This window comes from Corvus moneduloides, chromosome 8 (genome assembly GCF_009650955.1).
Source record: "Corvus moneduloides isolate bCorMon1 chromosome 8, bCorMon1.pri, whole genome shotgun sequence".
NCBI lineage: Eukaryota > Metazoa > Chordata > Aves > Passeriformes > Corvidae > Corvus > Corvus moneduloides.
In genome coordinates, this window is record NC_045483.1 from 20,623,562 (window position 1) to 20,642,869 (window position 19,308).

At 39.9% G+C, this 19,308-nt stretch overlaps 1 protein-coding gene across 10 annotated transcripts in view; it reads right to left on the minus strand.

Annotated features, from left to right (window-relative positions):
- Positions 1 to 19,308, minus strand: part of USP54 (ubiquitin specific peptidase 54) — a 98,739-nt gene that overhangs the window by 20,780 nt on the left and 58,651 nt on the right. For 9 of the 10 annotated variants that reach the window (XM_032117098.1, XM_032117100.1, XM_032117096.1 and 6 more), the window contains 11 exons: positions 17,763 to 17,897; positions 16,521 to 16,634; positions 16,276 to 16,358; positions 14,283 to 14,388; positions 10,003 to 10,149; positions 8,513 to 8,662; positions 6,537 to 6,705; positions 5,099 to 5,269; positions 4,648 to 4,719; positions 934 to 1,065; positions 262 to 642 (listed from right to left, as the gene is read on the minus strand). In XM_032117098.1, the coding sequence (XP_031972989.1) occupies positions 262 to 642; positions 934 to 1,065; positions 4,648 to 4,719; positions 5,099 to 5,269; positions 6,537 to 6,705; positions 8,513 to 8,662; positions 10,003 to 10,149; positions 14,283 to 14,388; positions 16,276 to 16,358; positions 16,521 to 16,634; positions 17,763 to 17,897 (1,660 nt within the window). The remainder of the gene's footprint in view (positions 1 to 261; positions 643 to 933; positions 1,066 to 4,647; positions 4,720 to 5,098; positions 5,270 to 6,536; positions 6,706 to 8,512; positions 8,663 to 10,002; positions 10,150 to 14,282; positions 14,389 to 16,275; positions 16,359 to 16,520; positions 16,635 to 17,762; positions 17,898 to 19,308) is intronic. The other variant, XM_032117099.1, reaches the window with a different exon arrangement.

A 19,308-nucleotide genomic window follows, 5' to 3' on the forward strand; every position in this document is an offset into this window, starting at 1 on the left:
AATACTCCAGGTCACTCCAAAGGACAAACTTCAGACACTTAGTAGTATAGCATGTGTCCATTTAAACAGGGTAGACAGTATTGTTTCCCTTATTATTTCCTTAGACAGGAAACAAAGCACACGGAAATCAAACAGCATTACCATACATGCACTATGAATACCCACACAGGAATTAGTCCTCACAGACGTGACTCACCACTGACCTAAATTCCACATTCAAAACTCCCACACATTCTGAAATAAATCTTCTCAAACTCTTACCTGCTTCTTCGGAGAAAGGGCTAAGCTGAGTGTAGCCACAATGTTTCCTCTTGTCTTTACTGAAGATGCTGTCTATATTCAGAGACTCTCTTTTGGGTCTCCACGTTGGCCGGTACCTGCTAGATGAACTGGATTTAGACTCACTACTGGTACTCTCCACTTCCCAGTCTCGAGCGTGCGCAGACAGGCTTTTTGAGGGTCGTGTTTCTGCCTGATCCACACTACTCCCTCCACGAGGGGAATTCTGGATGGTATGAGAAATCTGCTGTGGTCTGCTGTGGATCATGTTGCTCACTGTCTCTTTAAATTCCCTCAGCCTGCTGGTGCTGCTGGATGGTTTGGGGGCAGTTCTGGGGGCTTGTTTCTCCTTCAAGGTTTCTCCTGCAGTTTGTAGGGACAGCAAAAGCCACAAAAATAACTTCAATTAAACTAGCAGCTCAACTTGCAGCATCTTCATGCAGACTTTGAAAAGTGCAATCCAAAACAACAAAATGGTAATAAAAAAAACCAACACTCCCCAAACAAACAAACCAAAACAGAACTAAACACCAAAAAGCAAAGAGAGGACTAAATAAAGATGGAAGAAACAATGAGGGAAATGCATCTACACACTGAGAACATTAAAAACATTCAGAAAGATACTGATATTTAAAATAAAGTAACATCTCTTGCCTTCACTATGGTATCCTGATGATTGAGCCTCATCTCCTTTCCGCCTAGACCGGCTAGAACTCCTCTTGCGGTCTGCCAGCGAGCTCTTCTTTGAAACATGCCTCTGATTGCACTCACTGTCAGTCAGGTGGCCTGGAAGGAGGAAGAACACAGTAGAGATGACAAGAGCCTTCAGATCAAGTGTTCACTGTGCTAAGAGCAGCAGGACTCTCCTGCTCCTTAGGAGCTGCAGACACTCCAACACTAACTGGCAAGTTTGTGTAAGTTTTCCTATCTGTAAGTTTTTGGTTTTGTCTTGGAGAGGATGTTCCATTTTTAAGGCCATAAAAGAACAATACAGCCCCTCCAATGACTCTGGTTAATGACAGCTTATCCACAGGCCAAGCAAAAGGTTGACTCTGCTTTGTCTTCTAATAGTCTAAGGACACCACTTTCTTGCTGTCAGTTTTAATGACCATGAAGAGGAAACTCCTGAGGATAGCTTGCCAGACATTACTCTGTTGAATAAAGACTCAAACACAGCAACAAGTTACCATCTAATAATGAATTACTGCACACCATCAGCTGCTCTGCACTAACTATTCATCTACACTCTCTTTGCCTGTAGCAAACACTAGGTAATCTGAGTTAGCCTAGACTACAGTGAAGAAGCCTCACTTGGCTCTCAAGGGCCAAGCCAGCTAATTCACATCTGCCACAAGCTAGGAGCACATACACAGACCATGAACATGGATCAGCTGACACACAACATTCCCTTATTACAGCTTGTGTGTCTTGAGTGCCAGTATTTTTCTCTTGAACACAATTTACTCCCCATTTCCTCACATCAAACGGGATTTAAGACTATTTGACATCATAAGTTTTCTCTATTGCCTTTGCTTAATTTTATGGTTCTCACACATTCACAGTCCTAAACCTGCAAGCACAAACATATGCATGGCTTTACTCACGTGAGTAGTCCCAAGCAGAGATGCAGGATAAGAAGGGAATTTATGAATAAGCTACAAAGACTTTTTTCTAGCCTTTATATCACAAACTTTTACCTCACATAGGATGATAGGAAATGAAAATCCATACTAGCAAACAGCGGTCTAACAGCCCCCAGACTACATAGCTGCCCCTCCTGGGCCTTCTCCCTTCTCTAGAGATTAGCATAAAAATCAACATTTAAAGCAGATTTTACATATAAAATTGTACCTGCAACATTTAAAAAACCAATTCACTGCAACTACAATTGCTACAAAGATATTACAATAAATGAGTGGGAAGGAATCCAAACAATAAAAAGCAAGCTACACAAGGCTCACTTTTCATTTGCAAAGCAAAGAGCGATTTTGTGGCCAAATTTTTTAGAAACAAGCAGACTATATAAAAGAAAATAAATAAGGACGCAAAAGAGAAATGTTGGCAATGAAGATAAAAGATGTATAGCATTTTCGTGACTGAACAGGAGTCTGTGCTTTGGGGCATTTTTTTTTTCCCTTTCACAGCATGGACTGCCGCTTATCTTTTAAGACTTCCAAGAACAGCACTATCTTATACCTTGTAGTGGCTCCCCTCAAGACAGAAGAGACTTATACTTCACTTCAGCGTGCACAACCTTTCTAGTTAAACATTCCAACATGACAGGGATTGCTTGGTTAGCATCCTTCAACTACCATAAGAGAAACTATTTGCCAATATTTGGTGCTATTAGTACTAGCTTAGGGTTTGCATAGAATAAAGCCCAGCTTAGTCTGTTAGAATGAGGGCTGCTAGCCTTGCATTACTATTTTCTCCTCCTTTCAAAGACTGCAAATACTGTCTCATTGTCATCAGACACTTAATAGCCACAGAGGAGATGTCAAGAATCACAGGTCTGCACGACACAGGCTTTGCTGTCTTTACCTGGACACTCTAAAACAAAGACTAAATCCAACATAATGCATGAATATGGGAATTAAAATCCCAAGAATACTAGCTAACACTTAACAATAACTTTTTAAAATTCTCTAAAATAACAAGCCAGGACTTTTGAGTGCCTAATGATATGCTTAAAAGGTGTCTCTTGATGAATATATCACTTAAATACCTCATCCTCCAGACTAGGGATGGCTTCACAAGCAAACACCAATATTCAAAGGAAAAGTCTGGTGGTGTAGGAGTTGTGTGTGTCTAAGAGCATGTTAGAGAGGAAAATGAAATCAAATGGGTTAAAACACAACACCGTCTACTCCCTCCCCCTGAAATCTCAGTTGTATGAACAGGGCAGCCAGAATACGCACATTTTTCTCAGCAGCACAGGTGGATAGGAGCAAAGAGAGGACTTATGCAGCCACTCTTCTGCCCCCATTCTGAAGTACCCGGGAGCCTGAGGTCATACGACCCAATGGTGGTCCTTCCCCGAAGGATGATGTGGGATAGGGTCCATAATTTTCTGGGCTGGAGTAGTGGGTAAATGGCCATTAAATGAAGAATCCTGCTTTTGCCCAGAACAATTCAGTTGACAGGTCAATGTGGGTGGCTTCTTTATAGCCCCACGGATCACCATTTGATGACTGAGCAGTTGTATTAGTTGGCAGACTGACTTTTTTTGGAAAGGTTGTGGGTAGGTAAAAGAAGAGGGGAAATGCCCAGACAAGTGGCTAGCTAAGGGGACAGATTGACTATAGCTAAGGCTGAATCAGGGAAGATAAGGACAACTGAATTCAGGTGGAGAAATGGGCTAAGCTGAAGGGAATTACACAGGATAGAATCAATAGGAGAAGAAAGAAAGAAAAAAAGGACAAAGTCACTAAAAATGACAGAACAAAAGGTTACATGCTGAACTTCATGCTTACATGTTTGTGACCATCCCCCTTACTCTCCTTTTCTGCTAACTTCTGCATGGCAAGTTTTGCAGGCAGGAACCTAATCCAATAAACTCTGTGCCATTTTTGCAGGCTATTTAAATAGTATACCACTATCTCTTTTAATTTTGTCGTCTTTGTACTCTGAAGACAATCATACATTTTGTTTCCTCATCACTCAATTTCTGCTCCAACTTTCTTTTCTTTCTCACATCCTACCTAAGACTATGACTGGTCCCTACAGCATTAAGTATTTGCTAAAACACTGGAAGAACTGTTGGGCTATCTTTAACCTGTGTATTACAGTTACTCAGACCTCTGATGAAGAATGAAAGAATACTAAATAACATGAACTTGAAACATTTTTTTCAGATTTTGATGTACCACAGATTGTTTCAAATGAACCAATTATGATACAAAAGAGGAACAATTTTACAAATAAAAGGACCAAGTGGTCTGACAGCTTTGACACTCTGGTGCAATCTAACAGCTGCTGATTCAACTCCTTGGTCTTCTTAGAAAATCTATTTATGGCACAATAAAATAACTTTTCAAACAGAAATAGCAGATCCTATTTCTGATGCTACAGAAGCCTGACCTTAACTTATGCACTACTTTTTCAGAAGTGATGTTAGAAGTTGCTGTATGCAGAAACAGGCTAATTGTGGATACTGGCCATGAATAATTGAGGAGATCAAGTCTTTAGATTTCCAGTTAACCTCTTTCAACTAAAGAGTGTTCAGGTAGACTGTTCAGCTGCCCAAAGTAACATATATACAGATTGTCTTCTCACTGGATATTCCAGCTTAACTTCCTTCCATGGCACAGGCAGGAAATTAGCTTATGCTCCTCACTGGTGCAGCAAATACTACCAACCCCCACTTACACAGAAAGTCCTGAGTTCCCAAGCATGAGGGATTCTGGTGATGAAAGCGCCCTTCCCAGATAGCTGCAACGCCTGAAATGAAGTTATTGCCCGGAGATGAGTAAGTAGCACACACAACACTTACCAAACCCTACAGTGGGGCTGTGCAGACTCCAACTCACAGATTTACATAAAAAAGAGAGCAGGCAGTATTGTGGATAACAGAAAAACAAATCTGTAAATGCTTGTCTGGCTAGATACAAGTCTACAGAAGCCAACAAGACTTATAAATCATGCTTTTTTTTTGGTGAGTGCCAATAGTTCATTATAAATCAAAAATTTAGGATATTAAACATTGTTCACTATTCTAGTAAAGGTTGTGTGTACATATAGAGATATTTTCAACTGGAATCCACTGCAGTCATCTTATCTAATGACAACGATCTCACACAGATGTAATGGTATCTGCTACCTGTGTCCCTGCTGCTTTGTGAAGCTGCATCATTCTCCACATTGTAGATGACTGTCCCCTGGGAGTCAGAGGAGAAGTGACTGACCACAGACTCATGGTGTGCCTGTTTATAAGGATAGCTGTCTGTAGAGGAATCTGTCCGTGTATCACTCGAGATGGAAGGTTCTCTCCCTGGGGAAGAAAGAAATGTCAAGGAAGCAATGTCAAATTTCAATCTTTTTCAGCTATTATAAAAGCCAAGAAAGGCTAAGAAAAGAGAGCAAGGGCAGCCATAGAGAAGTTAACAGAAAAACAGAATACCAAAGATACCAACTCAGATTCAAGAGCACCAGAGATTATGGGAAAAGCCTGCTCCTTTGGAAGCAGGGACACAGTGTCACTCCTCCTGAAAACCTGTTTCTTTCTTTCTCTTTGGTAACTCCAAAGTTATCAAATCCTTTTAATATGCCAAATTAAACTACATCTGTTGGACTGAAAGCACACATTAGTACCACACTGAAATTATTGTTCATTTGCAACACTGTTGAGTGCAACTACAATATGAAATAAACTGCTTTGGGGAAAGTAAAAAAAATTACTGAAGTACAAAATCTTAATAAGGGTAACAAGAACATCCCGTTATAATACAGGCTTCATCTATTATGAATCAAAAGCTTATCTAGTATAAACTTTGTACTGAAATACTTTTAGCTAAAGCAAAGTAACCTGCTCTGTCTCATTGATCCCCTACTGAAAAATATGAAGCATCATGATTCAGTTTAAGTATAGTAATTCCTGAACTCATTAGAAGAGGTGAAAAAGGCAATCTCCTCCCTCCAATTTCAGCACATAAAAATAAAAAATCTGAACAGTTTGAAGACTAACCCTAACCCATGTTAGATCATAAAATGTGCAAAATGTTGGTCATTTTACATATGTGATGTATACACTCCTTAATGCACAGGATGTTAGCTTCATACTCATTTCTCAGTGGAGAAATTAAAGAAGAAAAAGTATATTAAAGAAGGAAGTCCTTCTTATGTTTAACTGCAAACATTGAGCCTGAGAGCATTTCCCATTTTTGGTGAGAACAAGTCTTGCAGTAAATGTCCTAGTTAAGGATGGTTTAGAACTTTAAAGTCAGAAGCTTCAGTTATTGAAGTCACCAGTTAGCGTTCCTCTCTACATCCACACCACACCAGGTGAGGTCCTTCACTTCCCCACCCCCCAGTTTCTTTCTCCAAACGTTTTTGGAAAAGACTGCTACCCAAACAATCAACAGTCTTGGACCAAGAGAGAGGTTCACAGATGAAACACTGGAAATCCTCTTCAGAATTCTTGATCAGCTTTAACAAGCAACAAGGACCCCTGCTGACAATAATACACTCCAAAGAAGGAAAATATTTCACACGCCGCACTTCAGTGTGAAGGTACAAGGCACAGAGCCCACACTTCTTACCCGAGTCTTCACTGTCATAGCAAGTCCTGCTATATTGCTGTAAATCCACCTGAGGGGGCAAGTCTTGTGTGGACACTGGAGTTCCTCTTGGATCTGCATAGAGCAGCAGCAAAGGCTGATAGTGACCCTTAATGCACTTTGTCACAACATCCTTCCATTTTGGACCAATCTGAATTGACAACCAGAAACAAACAAAACAAGAAACGTTTTCTATCATCATTTTCTATCATAAGTTCTCTTTTCCCCCTGTAGGAAACAGAGGAGTAAAAACTTACGCAGTTAGGGGAGGATTTGATTTACAACCCTGGAATAAGCTAGGTCTGGCATAATTGACAGAGATTTATAGACCTTAAGCAAAGAGAATCACAAACTTGTGTTTCTATAGTTTTAAGTAAATGGGTGTTATGGTGAAGGGTTTTAAGTATAATAATGTGATTTTATAGTTTAAGTTAAGAATTTAGATGTTGTAAAAGAAGTTTCTGTGTGTGGACGTGACTTAACGAGCCATTGGTTAAGATACAGCTGCACTGCAGTGAAGTACCACAGGTGATAGGTTGTAAAGTCAGAAAGTTTCGTTTTAAGTGCCTATTGGATTAGAAAGTTATAAATTGCTATGTAATCCTTTGTCTTGTGACTATTTGCCATTACTCTGATGTATTGCAGATCTCACATCTCGAGACTGATGCCTTATTCGTTATTTTAAGCAATAAATCCTGTGTAATTGCATAGTCCCATCTCTCTTAATTGAATAATCCGATGGGAGATCCGAAGACTTGGGATCCAATATCCCCCGCTGCAATTCTTTCAGAGTTCAATTTTCCACTGACATGATTTAACTCTTTCTCTAGCCAGCACTGACCTGGACTCAGCAAGAAAATTCCTGAGCCAACCTAACTAAAATCCAGGTATTCACCATCCTATGGCTAAATAGATTACAAGACCTACTAAAAATACAACTACAAAAATAATCCTTCCCTTTCAGATTTTTTTCCATAAAAACCTTTTCATCCTCTGAAATGTCCTAACCTTGCATCAATCAAACAGCAGAAGAATTTGTTAATGAACAAAATGAACAATAAAGATATCAGGACAGTAAATTCAAGACAAAGCTAAATACTTCAAGTGTGTGAATATTTCTGCTGTGACAGAACCTCTGCAAGCACTGATAAACCAGGCAATTAATTCATATAGTAATACTAATCTCAAAAATCTTCCCCATGTATTAATACAGGTTTCACCTGATATACTGAACATTTACTCCAACAAATTTGCTCCATATGTGAATATTCTACTAAGGAAGTGCAGTACCTAGCCTTGGCAAAATTCTTCTGCTGACAAGTATGACGGTAAAAGTGAATAGAGATTTTTCCCATTGAGACTGTGTTTGTCATGACTACAGGAGAAAATTTTCCTCTCTCACCTTTGTGATTCCGTGACTAGAAAGAAAAATGGAGAGTGGTATGAAATAATGCCAAACAATCTAATGGGTTATAATGTCATGCCAAGATCCCAGCACTGGTGTCTTTAATGTCAAGGACCTCATGCTTGGTGAAAAGGTTTAAAAAAGCACTAACAGAAGAAGCAGAATATTTGTTGTTGGCAGCAAGCACTAGGGAAGACTGGCATGTAGACACTTCAGAAGTCCAAAACCAGGCACTAAATAGCTATACTGCCTGTCAGCAAGGTAAACAGATGTGTGTTAGCTGTATGCACAAGTAAACTAGCTTTTCAAACAACAGCATAAAAACAAGACTGAGAGACAACAGAACAGAATTAAGAATTGGGTTTCTGAGATTTCTGGTGTGCTTTTTTTGAAAATACTTCAATTTGCTGAGAAAAAAGGAGTAATAAATTTGTGGATCCTGAGTGGAAAATCAGCAAAAAAATCTCAAAATCTATAGAAAACAGTATGGATTTACACACAAGCAGCTAACAAATCTCCAACACATTATTTTCCTAAACAATTTTTTTCTCACCTCTTTGACATGAGCATCATCAAAGTACATCCACTTGCGGATTTTAGTTTGGAAGAAGAAGGTTGAATAGTGTTTTCCATAGTAACAAATCATTCCCACCAAATACAGCTCTGAGTGTTTTGCTCTATCATCAGTTACTCTGAAGAAGAGCTTCAAGAAGGGAGGTAAGAAAAACAGAAGGAGAAATTAATAAAGCGCTCAGAATTTTAGATACTGCTTTATGTTCAAAGACCTCGAAGTACTATAGAGAGGTGCTATATCTTTTACTTCAAAAGATAGAGAAAACAAGGCAATAAATAAGTAATCATGCAATGTTTAAGCAAACACAGAGACACAGACCAGAAATGGATTCTGACCAACTCACCAGATGCTCTTAAATTGAGTTGGACTTGGAGAATGTGTCTACTTGAAGGAAGACATTAACAACAATGAAAAAATAACCTGTTACATAACTTCAATGTGGTTCTGTTTTGAAAATTTGTATTCTGTGTCATGCTTGCTGATTATATCAAATACTGTTTAAAAAATTCACTCCTTTTTGCAGAAACAAAGTGGTTTGGACAGCAAACAGCTGGCATTTATTCTGACTTTAGCAAGGACTATCCAGAATTTAGCATGGACCAGTTTATGATGCTAAGACATAAAAGATGAACTGAAGACATCAGTAGATCAAAAGAATTCAGCACACAGAAAAAAAAAAATCCTATTTAATTGAATTTTATTAATGTAAAATGCACAGGTCTCATGTTTTAGTGCATTACTGTTCTACTATGCAAAGACCACACTTTCATAACCACATTTCCATCAGCTCACACTGATTTTGGTACACTGTGCACTGGACAGTGCATTTTTTTTTTTAACATAAATGTGTGTATATATGCGAGCTATTTTATGTAGTATCTCAATGCTACGGTAAGACACAGCTACAGTTTGGTATACCGGTAATTCAGCTCTAAAGCATCAGTTAATGTAGAGTAAGTGAATCCTCCAGGGGACAAACCTCTGGATCTTATTTAATTCAGTCTGTCATTCAATCACACAGTGCCAGCCACCACCTCTTAGAGACTGTTCAGCTACAAATAACTCTTCAGTGTTATGACCAAACATTTCACCAAAAAGAGGACCTAAAGGTAAATAACAACCCCAAAGACCAGCAAGCTACATTTTGTCTTCAAAAGAAATAGAAATAAACTTCTGTTCTTTAAAATGAAAGAGCACAGATGTATTTTCATAGAAATAGAACAACCCAGATTCAAAATTTCCTTTCACCTGAAACTATTTTTAAAGTTTGAGACATTTCAGAAACACACTTAACAGGTTTTTCTAAGGCTTTCAGAGACAGGTCAGATCCTTGGTTCTGTCCTCTATTCCTCTCTTTATGGACGCTGAAAAGGTAAAAGTGGCAACTTCATATTTTTCTCAATTTGCCACTACAGACTACCATGAAAAAGACTGTCTTTGTAGGTAGTGCCAAAGTACAGAAAACTCACATCTCCCAGTTTAAGGCAAGTTCCCAGACTGTGAATCACATCCTCAGCCAGATCAGAGTGGTCTGAGTCCCAAACCAAGCCAATGGTGATGATTTGTGGCGAGTTCATCAGCACACGACGAATACGGATCTTTTCCCCACAGTTACTCTGAGCACATAAATAAAACAAGACATTGAATATAATCCTTCTCTTATTATAATATTAGGGCAAGGCACTAACAAGTGTAAGTCTCAGAAGTACAGCTTCCAAAGAGGAGGTGGTGAAACACAGCAGATATGCTCAGTGCCAAGGTAGGAGCTTCTTGTGTCATAGACGAGATGTGCTATCAAGACTATCCAGCATTAAGTGAACATGGCTGATTCTTCCTCATGCTATTGATAATGATTAAAACATAGAGCACAAAAATAAGCTTATTTGAAAATAGATAAGCAAGCATACATGAAAGATCCCAATAACATTCTTGGGAATTGGAGGGAAAGGTCACTTTTGATCAGAATCACAGATTAAAAACTGTATTTACAGAAACCAATGCTTTATACGACAGTGTCAGAAAAACTTTCTGCTTTGCTGAAAAAGCAGAAAAAGTCCTGCTTTGTTGTTATATTCCAGTGTTTCTACAGGGTACCTCAAACATCTCATCTTAGGTAGGATAGTTAGGTCAATATTCATATAAATATGAGACGAGCAGCTGGAAGATCAGGAGAATAAGAGTTGCTTTAATAACTCATAGGAATTCTACAATTCTTATTCCTGTTTTGATTTTTCCTCCCATTTTTTACTTTTTAAATAAGTACCAGTGCATTTTGCAGGGGAGGGGGGTGTCAATGACACAACAGGGTAGGGGGGACATGACAAAAACTATGACAAAATCCATTTGCAACATTCACTTTTTCTCTGAGGCACATCACAAAGGTACCCCTGCAAGATTCCAGGAAAAAAAAAAATGTTCTCATACCAAGAATCATTTCTCTTGCCTACAGAGTCCAATTTCACAATTGGATATAATAATTTCTGACACTAAAACCAGGGAAGAGATCACAAAGCATCTCCTCCCCACAGCAATCTAGAAAATTTAACCAGAATTTCAGTCCCAACCATCAGGGAGAGCCAAAAATGAAAAATTAAAAAAGCAGAAAAAAACTGTAGGGGACTCTGATGTTTAAATGTGGATATGAGGTTCTGATATTTAGATGACTTTATTCACACATATTTTGAAAGGGTCATTTAAAGTATAAGCAATTCTGTTTATTACCTCCCAACCAACCTTACTCTCAAATTGTGTTCTTTGTTTCAGCACTGTCAACATGACAGCAGGAACAGGGCATCCTGATAAAAAGCTTCCCTTGTGTAACTTTGAGGCCACACTTAGCCAAACCTCTATAGAAATTCTTTTGACTATAAAAAGAAAGGGGCAGCAAATGCTGGTATGCAATTTATCCAACTTATTATTTCACAGTCAAATAGCAGTTTGCCCTGACCAAGAACACATTTCTATTAATATTCGCATTCTTTGGTTATTAAATAGATGGACTCATATGCACCTTTTTGTTGCAGTGGGGATCCTGCAACACGCATATATCAAACCAGGAGTCCCGTGGAAAGGAAATATATATTGACAGACAGATTCTTGCTAGATGTTTCAGAGATGTTTATTTCTCCAGCCGCATGGCCGGGGCTCTGCCCAGGAACTGTTCCAGTCACGGGACCAAGGGTCCTTCTGCCCGCGCAGGGAACACAAACCAACCAATGGGAACGAGGCTGAGCAGGGACAGGGAAACCCCGTACCTCCCCCTCAGGGCCCCTCTCCCAGGGCTACACGGCAGGGGAGGGACCCCAACACCTCACCCGTTTTATTTTAATAAAAGGAGAATGAAAACAACTGGATAAACATAACAAGAACAGTTTCAAAACAAAACAAGCCACCCTCCTGAGTCTTTAAATGTCCAAACAGATTCTCTGGAACATCTTAGGGCTGACAGAAGGGAGACAGAATTCTCTGAGCATGCTTTGTGGGGAAACTGAGGCAGGAGAGGGTTTAACTTCTTCCCTCCCCCTTTTCATCCCCCACTCGGCATTGGAAAGGGATTTTTGGGGAAACAATTGGCAAAAGCATGGTTTTGTGAGGGAAACCATGGATGAAAAAACGGATTGGGAATACACTGGGGGTAATAGGACATAGGGTAAAAGGGAAAGGTGGGATTAGGAAAGGGAGACTGTAGGGGGGACTTACAATAGAGATACTGTCTAACATGACTACGATTTTTTGCATATATACTGCCTTTTACAGGAACACCATCAGGCCCAGTGACCTGCGATGCTTGTAACCCTTTTCTCCCTAGTACAATATTAAATTCCACCACCTCTCCATCTCCCAAGCTTGGGATGCATTTTTCAGGGTTATTCTTTTTAATAGCAGTTCTATGCACGAATATGTCTTGCTGGTTGTCACACCTTGTTATAAAACCATAATTTTGCTTAACATTATACCATTTTACTATCCCTAAGGTCTTAGTTCCTATGATCTTTTCCTTTTTCCGAGTGGCTGCTGTTTTCTGTCTCGCTGCGTCTTTGCTCTCTCCTTCGGTCGCTCCCGTGTTGGAATTGTCGGGGCTGCTCGTGCCTGCGCGCTCTTCCCGGGGTCGCGTTCGGGGCTGCGCGGGCCGGGCCGGGCCGCGCCGCTCAGTTCTCCGTGCGTCGCCTCCTCTGGTCGCAGCTTCGCTGCCGCTGCCAGGCGCTGCACCCACGTCTCGGCCGGGCCCCCGAGCGATGACCCCCCCGCGCCCTGCTCCAGCGCGCGTCTCGGCTGGGCGCGGCTCCGTCTCGGTCGGGCGTTCCCGGGGCTCGCTCCACCACACGCTGCACGCGGCCGGGCAGGCACCGCCGGGTCCCGCCGCTCCTCGCTCCGCCACCGACACTGCGGCTCGCGTGGCTCCGCCCGCGCGCGGGAACTGCCTCGCTGCTGCTCGCAGAGCGCTCGGTGCACGTGGCCTGGGCCGCACAGTCCCTGCGCCAGGCTTCCCTTCGCCAGGACACAGCTGACATTGCTCAGCAGTCTCGGTAACTAAATAATATTCACGAAAATATTCTTCCATCGGCATATATTTTGACTCAAATATTAACTGTGTCCAAACGGTTTTCCAAAAGCCCTTGGTAAGAATTAAATCCCAAGAAACATAGAAAAAGTTCTTAAACAACCATGCCAGGAAGTGTTTCAGTTCTTTCTGAGCTTGAATCAAGCTAAAATTTACAAATCGTTGTTCAAGAATCATTTTAAGTTTAAGATAAATGTCCATATGCGGCTCGGAGAGCCAAGAGTCTTCCCACTGTTCCTCCATAGTTTAGATACGGAATAGCAAAGCAAAACCAAGAAGAGGAATCCAAAGTTTCCAGGGTTTACTCACACAAATCAGTCGCTTAGGGATCGGGGATCGTTCTGCCCGCATTCTCCACCATTTGTTGCAGTGGGGATCCTGCAACACGCATATATCAAACCAGGAGTCCCGTGGAAAGGAAATATATATTGACAGACAGATTCTTGCTAGATGTTTCAGAGATGTTTATTTCTCCAGCCGCATGGCCGGGGCTCTGCCCAGGAACTGTTCCAGTCACGGGACCAAGGGTCCTTCTGCCCGCGCAGGGAACACAAACCAACCAATGGGAACGAGGCTGAGCAGGGACAGGGAAACCCCGTACCTCCCCCTCAGGGCCCCTCTCCCAGGGCTACACGGCAGGGGAGGGACCCCAACACCTTTTAAATGATAATAAAATATCTTATTTTTTTTTACTTAGATAAGTGAGCCACTATTTGCCAATATTTAAAAAAATATGTATTTCAATGGAGACTGTTAATCAAGGTTTCAGAGCTATAAATTGGGAGAGAGGCCAGGTATAAAATGGAAATACTTACACTGCCCCCAGGGACCAGGTACACAAGTCCTCTTAGAGCCTGTATTGCTTCACTGACAACTGGTAATGCACCTAACAGTAGCTTTACATGAAGCAGCAACTATGCAGCTGTTTCCTGTCCTATCTATTAATCAACATGTAAAAACAGTTTGATGATAACTATTTTTGCATATTTATTAAAAGGCAGAACAAGATATTAAACTCCTACTTTCGAAATCTAGCACTTATGATATACATAAAAAATAAGCATCTATTCCGGTTCTTAATACTTGTGTCTAGTCAAAGAGGCACTCATCACCACTAATTTTTCCCTTCCTTCATTGAATAACTGTGAGATACTGAATTCACACCCAAAGAAAACTAAGGCTACTCACTGGACAGTTTCGCAGGTCCCCCATAGTGCTGGCGTTCTGCAGGAGCTCTCCAAACATACCCGGAGTTGGCTTCTCTCGCCTCTCCAGCATACAAATAGCTTGATTGCTTCAGTATAGACAAAGTATGGAAAAAAAAGTTTAATAATAAAATAAAAACACAAACCCACACTAAGCTAGTATACATTTCACCTAAATTTTGTTAGCATTAAGAAACTTAAAATACATAACACTTTTTATATTTAATATTGTAGTACAGAAAAAAACACATAATTAATTGTGAATTACTACATCTTCCACAAAAATAATGCATAAAGAAAACAAGTCAAACTCAAAACAGAAATAAATTGCTTGGCTTAAATTTTATATCTTCGAAGAAAACTTCAGCATTTTGATAAATACTTGGTTTCAAAATTAAATACTTGCTTCAAAATGTGTCCCCTTCAATAAGCACAATTATAGCAAAGTAACACTTTACTATATTTATTAAGTATTTACTATTTTATTAAGTATTAACATACTTAATAAAATTACAAACAAAAAATAGCCCAGTACCCAATTTATTTCACTGTCCAAGTTGAAAGAAAGATGACAATATGAACACAAGAATATTAGCGCTCAAAGCATGTTCAAGTTTAAAATGGCTTCAGAGGTAAATAAATATATTACTACGTATTGGTACTTTTAAAATAATGCATGACTTAAGACCTATTGTGATATTTCATATAAAATACTGAATACCATTTAGATGACTATTTTACCCTTTTTCTAATAAATAATATTCTGATATACAGTGTCTGCTGGAACCTAATGAAAAACTACAGCTTGATGGAACAGCAGGCAGCAGCCACAAAGGGGGATGCTTTACGGTACTCTTGCTACATGGGTAAAGTGGTACCTTTTTAAGAACTGCATGTGAAGAGCAACTAGCAGTTCTCATGACAATTTTTTCAAGCTCTGTAACTACGTATCTTGCATGCCAGACGTTAAACAAAGAGAAGTTCTAAATCCCAATAAAATTTTCAAGACAAGTAACAGATTCCTGCCTCAATCAGATTCAAAAAGCTTTTAACTGAGCAGACATCTACTCAAAGAAGACTTCTCCAGCATTAGTGCAAACAATCTGCTTTAGACCTAGTGCTCATGCCCTGTGCACCACCTTTAATGAAAGGTCCCGGTGACCAGGACAGTTCCCCCATAACTAGATTAAACAAGAGCTATATACTCCTCCAAGGAAAGAGGATTTGAGGAACTACAGGCTGATCAGTCTCACTCCACCACCTGGGGCCATAACAGATCAGATCAATCCCCTTGGAATCAGCTCCAGGCATGTGAAGGACCAGGTGAGTCAGAGCAGCCAGCACGGATTTACCGAGGGCAGACCACGTCCGACCTCCAGTGAGAATTTCCCTTTCTGCATCTTCCGCTAGTTATCGTGGAACTGCCCTGGTCACCATGGACGAGGAAAAACCCTTACAGTTCAGAGCTGGAACAGGCAGCCCAGAGAAGTCATGACATTTTTGTCCTTTAAGCACCTTCAAAACTCAGCTATACACAACACCAAGGAGCCTGATTTAGCTCTGAAGTTAGCCCTGCTTTAAACAGGAGGATGGAATAGATGTCCAAAGGTCTTTTTCAATGTAATTTTTTTATTTTTCTTATCTGTCTTCTTAAATCACCTGCTCACACATTGAAGTCTTTCAAAATGTACATGAGTCCTTGCCACTACAGTTGTTAAGATTCAGAATCATAAACAAGCAGACACACTGCTCCATGCCTAAACTGCTATCTTCTCCTTTACTAAACCCTCACGTTCTTTATCACAGCTATCAAAGCTCCGCCAACTTTGAACAAACCATGTTCTAGACATTTAAACAATAAAGATCACAAAGATCAAACTGCAACACCAGCATGGGGGGGGGGGGGGGGAAGAAAAAAGGGGAAAAAAAAGTGTGGGGGAGGTGGGGAAGGTTCCCTGTGAAAAAACTCAACTCACCAGAGTGAGGTTGTGGAAATATAATGTACCATCTGGATGAAAGGTAACGGGTCAGAGGTGGCACCACAGCTGGTACAAACACACTAAAGAGAAAGAAAATATAATGCATTGACAAGATTAAACAGGTATTTCCACTGCAACACTTCCGGCTGTACATTTCTTTCCTGTGGCAATGCATGTTTTAGAAATGAAAACACAAAACTTGAGAACTGGCGATTGGTATTAAGCGCATATCATTACCTCACCTGTTCAAATAAAGTCATTGCAAACTTCTGATGGGAAACACAATGTGGTGCAGTGCAAATATCTTCCTTTGTCTCATCTGCAATGTGGAAGTGAATTCGCATTAGCAGGTTTTCCTAGCCAAAGGAAAAAGGAAAAAGAATGCATTAGATAATTTCAACTGCAGACAAAAGTTAAGATATAAATCATGAAAGTATGTCAGATGCCATAATGTTACGGACAGAAGGCTCCTGCAAATTTTTTAAAGTTGCTTCAAAAACAAAGAAGTTGGTATTTCTTGTATACAAAAGAAAATGGCCTCCACTTCTGATTTGAAATGCTGCATGGTAACCATTTATTTTATTTACTAGCACTGCCGAAGATTCTGCTACTGATTTTTCTGTCCAATTCTCAAGCATCCACAGATGTGACCAAATATAACAGAGTACCTATGCAGTTTTAAAATCACTGGATTGACATTAACTTCTCATCAACACAAAATAAATCAACTCCTCCATTCCACAAGAGCTTTGAAATATGACACATCATCTACATTCTATCAAAAAGAGGGAGAACTAATAATAAAGAGGCAGACTACATCCTGTATGAAACAAAAGGACTGAACATTTCCTAGACATTAATTCATACAACTACATCTGTTTTAAAGTTCCCAGGAGTTTTTGTCCCAAGACCTTCTCTCCTCCCATTGTTGTCAACACTAATCTGTGGGTGCCACAAGTCTCTTAACAACCCTTCCAGCAGAACGCTTTTCACCAACACTATTAGCTGCCTGGGTGGTCTATAAGCCTGCAATAAACAGGTCAAAATTAATTATTTGGCAAAACAACTATAACATTGCACAATTTCCCTTGAAAAATTTTCCTGTGAAAACACAACTTCAAAAAACTGGCAAACAAAATGTCTTTTCACCCTCTTGAGGTGATCCTTAAAACTAGAATCCTGGATCATTCTTTTAGTGCAATTTTTTCATAATTCACATCTAAAGCACACTTGAGAATCCAAGCAGTACATATGCTAAAGTAAATGTAAATACGGTTAACAATGATATTACCATTTCCAAATCATTTGTTTGGGGATCTCTCTGTGCACTTTTCCAGGCCAGACATGCAAAATCTGTTGCAATTTGGGGAAAGGAGAAATGGAGAACAAAAAATTAAGGGGAAAAAAAAAAAAAAAAACCAGGGAAGATTGCATAGTGGTGGGCCACCTCTGTGCCTGCCAAACCATCTTTCAGTTATACTCACAAAACATTCAGCAGCATCATCCATGATGCCCAGCTGGAAACGTTGCTCATCCTGAAATGTCTTTGCAAGAGCAGTGCGCAGGGCATCAGAAGGCAGTACCTTCTCACTACTACACTGAAACTGGTTGAATATACCCTAGTAAAAAACCAAGAAGATAGTTAAGGTACTGCATTTTTCAAAATATGACTCAATTTATCTGAAAACAAACAGCAAACATTTAACTTGTTTGGATCCTGCAACACACAGATACTTGTATGGTACACAGACTACAAGAGAAAATCCTAAAAGTCCTTCCTTTGAAATCCTGTGCACCTTTGTGTATTTCTTCCTTTCCTTTCACATATACAAGCGAGGGCTAGGAGTTTAGGAGGATTTCCCTCACTGTCAATCCCCCATGGATCTTTATCTCTCCAAATCTGATTCCTGAAGCAAATACAATGAACACCAAAACTTCTCACTTTTTATTCCCATTTCTCACTCTCCATTTAACTTTCTCACTTCCAGCTTACACATGCCACTTTGTTTCCTCTTTTAAGCAACTCTTTCCAAACATCTGTAGCCCTTTAACAGCCACAACTTGATACTTGCACACTTTAAAGAAATTTACCTTTCGTAAGTCCAAGAAGGTAAGAATTAGATGATTTTTGTGTGAGCATGCAGGAGGGAAAAAGCATGATGTGAATAGGAATATCAGCTCCTATGTATAGCCAGCTGTTCACTTGCTGCCATAAACCTGCATTTTCATAACTGTAACTCACACATCACCTGGGTAACCATTTGCAAGGATGAGTAGTTCTAAAAAGACACATTATTGTCTGAAGTGCGGGTTATATGCATGAAAGTTCTGTGCATATGCCCAGCTGATTAAACCCCCATGTTTATTTTGTGTGCTTGCGTGCACGTGTGTGAAATATCCGAAACATCATCTGAACAGTTAACTTTCACTGTGCCCTTCCTATAAAAACAGGAACATAATTCTGTATGCAAGATCCTCAGTTTAAGTAAAAAACTTCTAGTTCTTATTTTAATACAAGACAACTCTCCATCACCACTGTGTTCTTTCTACATCATGTAATATGACAAGCAACCATCTTCATCAGTGTCAATCTAAAAATTCTGCTTGTCCTTTCCTATAAAACTTTCCCCACAATTTCTCTAAAGACTGTGGAAAAGCTCAATTCATACTACAGGAGAGGAAAAAGGGATCACCTTTAATTGTGCACCAGTCCTCTTTACTGCCTCCTAAACATAGTAAAACAAGGAGAAAACCAAATTGGTTCGCCTGTTTGATTTTCTTTCAAATCTATACTAATCTGCAGTATTTCACAATTCATGTAGCACTTCTTCCTTTAATTACAGAAACCTTCTCCCCAACATACTTAGGATCTATATTAATCGGAAATAATCTAAATCTTTCTCTCCTGTAACTATTTTTACTTGTTTCTTTTCAGGAATTGAGAAGGTAAACTGGGAAGTTTGCCAAATGGTACAACCTTGTCTGTTTTGAGGAAGCTGGAAAAAGTGCAGAGCACAGCTGTCACTGCAC